The following is an 11,693-nucleotide window of genomic DNA, read 5'->3' as shown; positions in this document are numbered from 1 at the left end:
GAGACGGAAGAGCCCAAGTGTCGTGCTTGGAAAATTTCAGGCTAACGCAAACCCTCCTTGCTTAACCTCAGTTAAGCAAGTCTTAAGGCTTCGCATAGAGCCGGTTGTAAAGGCACGGGTGGATTTGGCGGGATGGAAGTAAGATCTCCAGAAGCGGCTCTTGCAGTAGGTAACATCTACCGGGGCCACTCTTCCGGGCTGTAACTTCTGGAGGTGAGACGGCGCCTCAATCTTCCTTCTATCGCTGCACACAAAGGAGGTGCACAAAAAGTATTGTCGAACGCCACGTCTGCAAAATTAGAGATGCTCATAAATGGCCCATGACCCGAAAGAGCAATGGAAAACGTGAATTTGGTGGCGTTGGCTTGTAGGATGTTTCTACTGCGTTCTTTACACGACCCTGGCCCGTCTGTTGGGCCGGTTGCAGACCCGGGCGCGCGCACTCTCACGCGGCGCGCGCCAGCGGCGGCGGCTGCCATGGCGACCGGCAGGTGAGCGGCAGAGGAGCGCGTGGTCCCTGACCCACCCGCGCGGAGGGAAAGAGGAGGCGGTTGCCAAGGCGACGTGGGTAGGAGGAGAAGAGGAAGGAGGGAGGAGGAAGGATGGGCGGCCTCGGCGTAGCCGCAGGGAGGTGACTGAAGCGAGCCCAGCCCCTTGCATCCTCCTCCTGTGAACCTCCCTCCCCTTTTTTTTCCGCCTTCTGCCAGCAGTAGCAGCAGCCGCAGCACCTGAGCCGCTGCTGCCGCTCGCGCAGGACAACGCTATGGCTGAGACGGGGCGCAGCCTCCATCTCTCTGCGGGAGGCAGGGGAAGAACGGAGCGGCGCACACTCCGGCTTCTGCGGCTGCTGCTCTGGGTTGGGACCGCCTTCCAGGTGACCCAGGGAGCGGGACCGGAGCTTCACGCCTGTAAAGAGGTACTGTTTTCCCCGACTTGACCCCACTTTGGTCAGACAAATCTTGGATCCTGGCGGAGACCTTGGGGACCCAGGCACAGACAGTTTCAGAGGCCACGGAGTTTAGGTTTCTTTGGGGATGAGGCGGGTTGGGGGGGGGGGTGGAGGGGCGGGAAGAGGAGCGGACTGGCGTCATGGAGAGGCCAGCCCACTGGAGGACTCATGAAATAGATCATCCTCACAGCCTGGGCTGCTGAGCTCAGAGGAGAAGGTCCCAGCTCCAAGGAGCCCAGGAAGGACCTGGGTCCCTGGGCTCGGAAATGAAAGAAGAAGACATGGATGGTTTTTCAGCTGCAATAAAATACCTTAAAGTAGTTGAAAACAAAAAGATTATGTACAGAGGGGCAAATTGGAAAGTGAGAGGGAAGAGCGGGGTAAGAAAGGAGTTAGGAAGGCCGAGGAAAGTAGGGGAGAAAAGCGGGCATCCTTGTGGTTTTATTATGGTTTCAAATAAGTGTGAAGGTGGGAGATGTGACAAGGGGACTGAAGGAACCCATCACCTCTCTCCCCCTCCCCTCCTTCTTAAACATCCAGTTACCTTGCGGGCTGCTAAGTGCTTTGCCTCCCCCAGTGTGCTTTGTTTAGTGTACCTGACAGCCCACAAACCCCTCTGACCAGACTTTGAGTCTGTAATATCTCGCTTTCCGCCAGTCTCTGCTTTCCTTCTCTGGACTTCTGCTGACATATGTCACAAGTCTTTTTCAAGGTGTTTCTAAAAGGTTGCCAGCACAATTCAGACAATACGCAGTGAATGTCTTCCCACCAAAAATCCTTTGAGCACTCTTTTTGGAGGAATACACAAAGGTATTAAGTAGTAGCAAAACTCAGTAGTTTCTATAGGTTTGAAATACCATTATTTGGTTGTTCTCTGGGTAAGCTTTTTTAACCATATGGCAGAGACGGCAACAAGAACTGCACTGGGGAAGGTAAAATAAGAGTTGTTCTGTTATCTCTGTGAGATGTGAAAGATTTCATAATACACCAAGAGTTTAGCCCTGTAAAAGAATCTCCACTGTCATACTTAGCTAGGGTTTTGAGAGATTGAAATACTTTTTATGAGTTGTTAGTGTTCATTGATTAGTAAAAGCAGCCCTCTCTCATATGGAAATATATTATTATGAAGGTGCTCTATCCATTAGACTGTCTACAACAAAACAGATCACGAAGAACTGAAGGGTGGGGAAGGAGAGAGAATTTTGTACTTCATTCATGAATATGGCACAAGTGATCCCAGTCAGTGGCACTTTTGATAACTTTTTATCAGTTCCAATGATGACCTTCCCTGGACTGTCTACATTTTCACTCAGCCACTTTATGAACTGTTTTTTCTTTTTTTAAGATTTTATTCATTTATTTGAGAGAGAGAGAGAGCGCATACAAATGAGCAGGGGGAGGGGCAGAGGGAAATGCTGAAGCAGACTCCCTGCTGAGCAGGGAGCCTGTCCCTATGGGCTCCATCCCAGAACCTTGAGATCATGATCTGAGTCGAAATCAGATGCTTAACCAACTGAGCCTTCCCAGCGCCCCTTTATGACCTGTTTTAAAGATGGCTAGGAACAGGATGATCTTCTCAGTGACTGTGGCTTGGTGGTGTGTGGCCTAACCAACTGAGATACCTAGTTCAACCAAGCACCCTTGCCTAAGAATCCAGTATGGGAGTCTCCTCTGAGTGGAAGGTAAGAATCTTAACAGTTCCACTACTGCTTCTTGATGAGATCTTGTCAACTCTGGAAAATGTGAGACATTTGAGAAATTAAGCACTTTGTATCGTCTTGTTTTGGAGGGAAGGAAGAATATTGATGCTTGAGACCTCTAACTTGGGCACAAATTTTTGCATTTACTCCTTTTTAAATGGCTGCCATTTGCCTAAGCAAAAGGTCTTACTGCAGAGCCTGAGCTCGGGCCAGTGTTATCTGTGCAACTCAACATACCAGGGGTCTAGTCTCTACCTGTTATTTACCACACAGTTTTTGGATCTGTACAATGGGTGTTTCAATAACACCTACCACAAAAAGGATTGCTTTGAGTATTGAAAGAGAAAATACACATACAAAAAACTCCCAAAACCATAAAAATCAAACACAAATTAGAGTTACCTAACCCCCTTTCCTTTTCAGCTTCATTACCATTAGATCCATACCCCATGCCAAAGTCAAAGTGACTTAGGAGTTGGCCACAGGCGTCAGCAAGTCCCGTTTATTTATTTTTTTTCTTAAGATTTTATTTATTTATTTGTCAGGGAGAGAGAGGGAACACGAGCAAGGGGAAAGGCAGGCAGTGGGAGAAGCAGACTCCCCATCGAGCAAGGACCCTGAAGTGGGACTCAATACCTGGACCCTGGGATCATGACCTGAGCCAAAGGCAGACGCTTAAGCAATGGAGCCACTCAGGCGTCCCTGCAAGTTCTGTTTAGACTTTCCTTGAGCAAACAGTGGCTGCTGACACCCTTGACTCCAAATAATAAGGAAGAGAATAAACGCATTGTTACAACAGTCTTCATTTGGCAATATGAACTGACTCAACAAGTTTGGGGGCTTCCAACCCAAATGGTGAAAAATCAGTTCAGGGTAGACTAACTGTTCTCTATTCTTAATCTTCATATGAATTCCCTGTGAGTCCATGTTGGGTATTACTGGCGGGGAATCTTTTCAGGCCAACCTGATATGACAGCAGTGCTGTTCCAGCCTTGTTTCTGAAATCTGAGGTACCCCTCTGGATCTAATCAGGAAACAGAGAGATTTAATCATTTTTTAAAAGATTTTATTTATTTATTTGACAGAGATCACAAGTAGGCAGAGAGGCAGGCAGAGAGAGAGGAGGAAGTTGGCTCCCCGCTGAACAGAGAGCCCAATGTGGGGCTCCATCCCAGGACCCTAAGATCATGACCTAAGCTGAAGGCAGAAGCTTTAACCCACTGAGCCACCCAGGTGCCCCAGGAAACAGAGAGATTTAGCAGGAGGCTTAAACTGAGGTGTCAGAGAACGGGGAGTTATGGATTGCTAAAGTTGTGCTGGGATGTGGCGTGCCTTTGCTTACACAATTTTACAATAATCAAGGTCACCAGTGGAACTAAGCATCCTGTATGGTATTTGTTTTCATGAATCATTTCTTTAGCCCTGTGCTAGCCTGGGCAGAGTGCTGACTGAGAGCCAAGGGAGCATTTCCCATAACACAATGAATATACATCAAATGAGAGAGGAGCAGAAAACCCTCTTTAACAGATCTGCCTTGTCCTGAGGTTCCAGTGCTAATTGCCCCCAGAGGGACTTCCCAATCTATACTGGGAAGTCCATAGGACCTGGGAATCTGGCGCACCTGGATTGTAATAAAACTGGATGAGTGAGGGATGACTCTGCCACTTAGTAAGGATGTTGCATCCGACAAGTTAATTCACTTCTTGCAGCCTTGGATTCCTGATCTGTAAAATGGGAATGGTAATACACATGATTCTTACTCTAACAAGGCTGCTGTGAGGATTAAATTAAGTTAGATAACACATGCAAAAGGCCCAGTGCGTACCCTTGACATGTCACAGTTGCTTAAGAAATACGGGTAGGCAGAAAAGTAAGTACACAAATAAGGATATATAAATGATAACGCACAGTTAACATATGGTAAGCGATGCAGGAGTGGCAATACAGAGTTGAATAGGAGACGAAAAAAACATATTTGAACAGTTGGCACTTGACCTAGTTCTGGAATAATCAGGAGGACTGCAATGGGCCGAGATGGATTGGATAGAGCGGGGAGCCTGCAGAAAGGTCCACAAGGAAAATGCAAGGGATCCTGGGAATTGCCAGTAGATCAGGCGGCAGAAATGTGAAGTACATGTGAGTACAATAGGAGATAAGGTTGGAATGTGGAGTAGGTGTGGGGGACAATAGAAATCCAGCCTGGAAAGTTAGAAATCTGAAGTGGAGAATCCCTGAAGGATTTCTGGCAGAGATAGCAGCCTTCTCAGTGCGGATTAATAGGAATGAAAAGTAAACATGGTTGAGGAAAGCAAAGAAGGTAAGAGAGGGAGGTGGGAGCAAGGAGATCAGTCAAGGAGGAGGCTAGCAGGACTGTGCTGGCAGGTGGCAGTGGGACACATGGAGAGGTGTAGATGAGAAAAATATGCTGAAGGTAGAGGTTAGAGGGTTTGGCAACTGACTTTAAGTGTAGGGTGAAGGAGAGGGGCAAGCCATGGGTTTTGGTCAGGGTTTTTGAGTGGGTGCGGGAGATGTATAAAGAACAGCTTTAGGAGCAGAGTGATGGACTTTCACAGTTCTTACTCCCCCTGATCAGTCCCTCTACCAGGAGGGAGAAAGTCCTGAGATCCCAGCATGGTATTTCACTGCATGATCATAGCTTCGGACCTTTTATGTTTCCTCCTGTATTTGCTTCTAACTCATTATTCAAAGTTTGGATTCCACAGGGAAATGAGTAGGTCTAGAAAACATTCAGGACCCTTGAGATTTCAGGAAATATTTCACCGGGAGCCTAAGATTTAAAGTGACTCCTGGGGGGCGCCTGGGTGGCTCAGTTGATTGAACTTGCGGCTCTTGGTTCTGGTCGGTCATGATATCAGAGTTGGGGGATCAAGCCCCCCGCATCCTGATCCACACTCAACAGAGGGTCTGCTTGAGATTCTCTCCCTCCTCCTGCTCTCTCAGTCTCTCTCTAAAATAAATAAATACATCTTTTAAAAAAATTAAAAAACAAAGTGACTTGGGGCACCTGGCTACTCAGTTGGAGGGGCGTGCAATTCTTGAAATTGGGGTTGTGAGTTTGAGTCTCACATTGGGTGTAAAGCTTACTTAAATAAAAATTTAAAAACGTAGGAGCACCGGGGTGGCTCAGTCATTAAGCTCTGCCTTTGGCTCGGGTCATGATCCCAGGGTTCTGGAATCGAGCCCTGCATCTGGCTTTCTCCTCCGTGGGAAACTGCTTCTCCCTCACTCACTCCCCCTGCTTGTGCTCCCTCTCTCGCTGTCTCTCTATCAAATAAATAAATAAAATCTTTAAAAATATTTTTAAAAACTTAAAAAAAAAAAAGATTTGAAGTGACTCCTTTGGTTGGGAGTCACTAAGCTTGAATGTTTAAAACATCCTGCCATATTTGGTAGAGAGGGGAAATTGAAAGGCTCCTTTTGTCACGAAGTACTCTTTTTTTCCCCCCAGAGATTTTATTCATTTATTTGACAGAGAGAGAGAGCGCGCAAGCAGGCGGGAGGAGCATAGGGAGAGGGAGAAGCAGGCTCCCTGCTGAGCAGGGAGCACAATGTGGGACTCAATCCCAGGACCCTGGAATCACGACCTGAGCTGAAGGCAGCTGCTTAACCGACTGAGCCACCCAGGCATCCCTCACTAGGTACTCTTGTAGGGTTGTGAGATGTGCTGGTTTTAGTTGCTATCAGAGAGGTCTAATGAGTAATAGATATTTGAGATCTGAAGGCTTTTGGGGAGTTGGGGAGTAGGAGTATACTAAAATTGGACCAGTCTGATCATTATCTACCTTACTTTATTTTATTTTTAAAAATGTTTTATTTATTTATTTGAGAGAGAGAGAGAATGGGGGCTGGGGCAGAAAGAGAAGGGAAGAATCTCAAGCAGACTCCAAGCTGAGTGTGGAGCCCAGTGCAGGGCTCAATCTCACAACTCCACGATCATAACCTGAGCCGAAATCAAGAGTCAGTTGCTCAACTGACTGAGCTTCTCAAGCACCCCAATCTGCCTTACTTTCAAAGAAAAACTTTAGGGGCAGCTGGGTGGCTCAGTCAGTGGGGTGTCTGACTTTGGCTCAGGTCATGATCTTGGGGTCGTTAGGATTGAGCCCCATGTCAGGCTCTGTGCTCAGTGGGGAGTCTGCTTCTCCCTCTCCTTCAGCCCCTCCCCCTGCTTGTGTGTGCACTCTCTCTCTCTCTCTTTCAAATAAATAAATAAAAATCTTTAAAAAAAAAAAAGAAAAACTTTAAAAATTGTAAAAGTGACACATTTCCTTTGCAGAAAACTTGGGAAAAAATAGATAAATAAGAAGAAGAGAGTAAAAATCACCTCTACTCCTAGAATTCAAATTATGAATTTTATGTATGTTTTTGTGAGAGGGAGGCAGAGTAATGGTACAGTGGGGTCTGGATATATGGAGTGGGGTGGGTTCAATTTCCAGCTCCTTTGCTCAGTAATGGCATGACCTTGCGGAAGCTATTTAATGTCCTCACACCTCAGCTTCTTCATCATTGCCATGGGAATATTAATAAAGTCCACTTAATTGATTACTATATTATGACAGTCAAGTGAATTCATACATATAAAGTGCTTAGACTAGTTCCTGGTGCATAGTAAGTACTCAATAAACGTTAGCTGTTCTAGATTTTTAGTGGAAGTATAATTAACATGGTCTTATAGTAGTAAATAATAAGAATTTAACAGGGGTAAGAGTGTTGGAAAGGGAAAAAGAGTAGATGTGAAAGCTATTCTGAGGACAAAGTTGGTAAAATTTGGCAAAGAGAAGGAAGAGAGCATAGCAGGTAAGGGTCTGGAGCTGTGGTATCCAGATATGGTAGCCACTAGCCTTGTGTGGCTATCGAGCAATGAAAATGCAGCTAGTATAGCTGAGGAAATGGATTTTTAAAAAAAATATTTTATTTACTTATTTGAGAGAGAAGGCTATACAAGCAGGGGGAGTGGGAGAGGGAGAAGCAAACTCCCCATTGAGCAGGGAGCCTGATGCGGGGCTCGATCCCAGGACCCTGGGATCATGACATGAGCTGAAGGCAGAGGCTTTAACCCACTGAGCCACCCAGGTGCCCCAGAAACTTAGTTCCTAACTAAGAAATTAAGTTTCTGTTCCAAGTCCGGTATGTGTGTTACACTTTACAGCATGACTCAATTCAGATGCTAAATTTTCATAAAAAATACTGGATCTCTATTTAGATTTCATTAAATTTCTGGTTAAGAAAGTAGATGGGGACCCCTGGACAGCATGACTCAATTCAGATGCTAAATTTTCATAAAAAATACTGGATCTCTATTTAGATTTCATTAAATTTCTGGTTAAGAAAGTAGATGGGGACCCCTGGACGGCTCAGTTGGTTAAGCAACCGACTCTGGATTTCTGCTTAGGCTGTGATCTCAGGGTGGTGAGAATAAGCCCAGAGAGCTCCGCTCTCAACAGGGAATCTTCCTCTCTCCCTCTCCCTCTGCCCGTCCCCCTACTTGCACCCTCTGTCTCTAAAATAAATAAATAAATCTAAAAAAAAGAAAGAAAGTAGGTGCACATACCCAAGTAGTTCCAAGCACAGATGACAAATTTTCAATGACTGAGTTGAGTGTGCATTTTAACTTTTTTTTTTTAAGATTTTATTTATTTATTTGATAGAGATCACAAGTAGGCAGAGAGGCAGGCAGAGGAGGAAGCAGGCTCCCTGCTAAGCAGAGAGCCCCATGCGGGCTCGATCCCAAGACTCTGGGATCATGACCTGAGCCGAAGGCAGAGGCTTTAACCCACTGAGCCACCCAGGCACCCCTAACTTTAACTTTTAATTAAAATTAAATAAAATTAAAAATCCATTTCCTTGGAGTGCCTGAGTGGCTCACTCAGTTTAGTGTCTGCCTTCTGCTCAGGTCACGATCCCGGAATCCTGGATCGAGCCCTTCATTGGGCTCTCTGTTCGGCGGGGAGCCTGCTTCCTCCTCTCTCTGTGCCTGCCTCTCTGCCTACTTGTGATCTCTGTCTGTCAAATAAATAAATAAAATCTTAAAAAAAAGAAACTAAGTTTCTAACAGGACTTAGTACAGAAAAAATGAATGCGAAACATCTCAATAATATTGCATGCTGATGGCATTTGAAATGTAGTGTTAAAATTAATTTCACCCGAAAAATATAATTTCACCTGTGTCTCTATACTTTTTCAAATGTGCTTACTGGTAATTTTAAAACCTTGTATGTGGTTCGCAGGTTTCTGTGGTCGGTGTTGACTTGGCCGTGACAACTGACCTTTGGGCAAGATACTCACCTGTCTTCTTCTCAATTTTTTCATTTGGAAAATGGGGATAATTTATATCTTTTATGGATTGGTGGGAGGATTAAGCAAAATAATGCTTACAGTGTTTTGCAAAATGCATAGCGTAGAGTCAGTGCTTAATGTTGTGTTTGTTACTGTTTTATGATCTGCTTTTTGAAAATTGAGGAATGGGACTGAGCTCCAGATTGCCTTATTCCCTTTTGGCATATTAATACTATTTTTAAATAGCTTTATTATTTTTGTAACAATGGTACATTCTTATTCTAAAATATCAGGAAGTATAGAATGTGAACAGGGATGCAAAACTTACCCAAAATTTCATAACTGGCTAACATCACTATAAACACTTTGTTGCATATTTCCAGACTTCCTTCTATACTTGTAGACTTTCTATACTTCTACACTTAAATGTAGAAATATAGGGACGCCTGGGTGGCTCAGTTGGTTGGACGACTGCCTTCGGCTCGGGTCATGATCCCGGAGTCCCGGGATCGAGTCCCGCATCGGGCTCCCAGCTCCACGGGGAGTCTGCTTCTCCCTCTGACCTTCTCCTTGCTCGTGCTCTCTCTCACTGCCTCTCTCTCAAATAAATAAACAAAAATCTTAAAAAAAAAAAAAAAGTAGAGATATAAATATATAATTTTCCATAAATGGGATCATATCATACATGCTGTGTCATAACCCTTTTTTTATGCAAGAATTTGCAAAAGACATCTCTATCTGTTAATAAATATAGGTCTAACTTCATCATTTTAAAGGCTACATAGAGTTCTGTAGCATGTATAGCATATAATCTATTTAACCAACCAATTCAGATGGCTTCTAAATCCTATTGCTCTCAACAATACTGAAATGAATGCTTTTGCATATATATTTGTAAACATTTGCTCAATTGTTATCCTGTTAACTCCTTAGCTATATTCCATACATGAAGATTCCTTGATCAAAGAGCACATATATATTTTTAAAGGTTTTATTTATTTATTTGACAGACAGAGATCACAAGTAGGCAGAGACACAGGCAGAGAGAGAGAGAGGAGGAAGCAGACTCCCCATTGAGCAGAAAGCCCGACTCGGGGCTCAATCCCAGGATCCTGGGATCATGACCTGAGCCAAAGGCAGAAGCTTTAACCCACTGAGCCACCCAGGCGCCCCACAAAGAGCACATATATTTTATATTGCTCCCTATTATCCAATTTCTCTTTTGGGGAAATTGCATCAATTTTATTTTCCATGAACTCTGCATGTCCTCACCTTTTCTCATATCTCTGGCAATAATGTCAGTCCTTTCAAACTTGACAAATGGGGCGGTAAGCAACACACACACCCCTTTGTTTTTGCTTGGCCCCTAGCTGAAGGACCCCTCCTGTTTCAAGAAGGACCCAACCTAGAGCTCCCAAGAGACCTTAGAGTGTTTCTCGAAGCTATTACTGCAACTGAGGGACAGACTCTTACTCATTCTATAGCAAGCAATACAAACAAATCCCTATACATCAGTCTTTTTCTAAATTGCTTCTCAGCTTCTTCTCCCTCCACCAGCAAGCAGTGCTCTTGGCCACGCTGCCTCCAGCTCCCCTCTCCCCTCTTTCACCTTTCCCCGTGTAAATGGCCCTGGGGAGGAACTGGGCTTGGAAAGCAACTTGATACTCCCAAATAACCAATGCAATTGATTTGCAAATTCGGTTCAATGATATGAAAGAAAAGCAGAAGATATGACAAGGAGATCTAACTGTAGATCGTGGATCTACCCTAGATGGTAGATGGGGAAGGTGACAGCTGGCCTCTCTGAGGAGTGGGTTTAAGCAGAGAGCTGAATGAAAGCTGTGGAGAAGTTTGGCAGGTGAAAAGGAGTGGATAAGCTTGCAGGCAGGAAAGAGTCTGTGCCGCTTTCTCTTCCAGTCTGAGGCGCTTCGGGAGCCGCGGGCTTCGGGGCAGACATAGCCAAGTCCAAGAACCACGCCACGCACAACCAGTCATGAAAATGGCACAGAAATGGCATCAAGAAACCCTGGTCCCAAAGATACGAATCTCTTAAGGGGGTAGACCCCAAGTTCCTGAGGAACATGCACTTTGCCAAGAAGCACAAGAAGGGCCTGAAGATGCAGGCCAACAACGCCAAGGCCATGAGTGCACGTGCCGAGGCTATCAAGGCCCTCGTCAAGCCCAAGGAGGTCAAGCCCAAGATCCTAAAGGGCGGCAGCCGCAAGCTCAATAGACATGCCTACATCACTCACCCCAAGCTCGGGAAACATGCTCGTGCCCACATTGCCAAGGGTCTCAGGCTTTGCCGGCCAAAGTCCAAGGCCAAAGCTCAAGCCAAGGCCCAGGCTTTCGCTGCAACTCCAGCTCCAGCTCCAGGTCCTGCTGCAGCTCAGACTCCCAAAGGTGCTCAGGCCTCCACAAAGGCTCCAGTGTAGAGGCTTCTGTCTGCCAGTGTGAGGAAAGAAGGACTGGTATGACCCCTGGGCTTCTATCCACATGGGGCTGGTGTCCTCCTGTGCTATTTGTACAAATAAACCTGCGGCAGGATCTGTTAAAAAAAAAAAAAAGAAAAGAAAAAGAGTCTGTGCCTAGGAGACAGAGAGAAGGCCAGTGTGGCTGGGCAACATCAATTTACACTTGCAAAATGAGAAATGTATATCCCCATTTTGAAGTTTCAAAGCTATTAAAAGAAAATATCTTAAGCAAAAGTCCCGGAGGGCATTGTTTGTTTAAAAATTGTTATTTATCTT

At 45.2% G+C, this 11,693-nt stretch overlaps 1 protein-coding gene and 1 pseudogene across 5 annotated transcripts in view; both read left to right on the top strand.

The window, feature by feature from the left end:
* The first annotated feature begins 526 nt into the window (after positions 1-526).
* Positions 527-11,693, top strand: part of ELAPOR1 (endosome-lysosome associated apoptosis and autophagy regulator 1) — a 71,392-nt gene continuing 60,225 nt past the window's right edge. The window contains exon 1 of one of the 5 annotated variants that reach the window (XR_007126667.1): positions 527-916. Coding sequence is in view for 4 of the 5 variants with exons in the window: in XM_047726231.1 (XP_047582187.1) it covers positions 764-916 (153 nt within the window). In the remaining variant the exon portion in view is untranslated. The remainder of the gene's footprint in view (positions 917-11,693) is intronic. The other 4 variants (XM_047726231.1, XM_047726232.1, XM_047726234.1 and 1 more) reach the window with 4 other exon arrangements.
* On the top strand, positions 4,945-11,521 carry LOC125099084 (60S ribosomal protein L29-like; annotated as a pseudogene).

The sequence above is a fragment of the Lutra lutra genome, chromosome 4 (assembly GCF_902655055.1).
Source record: "Lutra lutra chromosome 4, mLutLut1.2, whole genome shotgun sequence".
Lineage (NCBI taxonomy): Eukaryota > Metazoa > Chordata > Mammalia > Carnivora > Mustelidae > Lutra > Lutra lutra.
The sequence above is the reverse complement of the archived record's forward strand: the minus strand, read 5'-3'. Positions and strand labels throughout refer to the sequence as shown.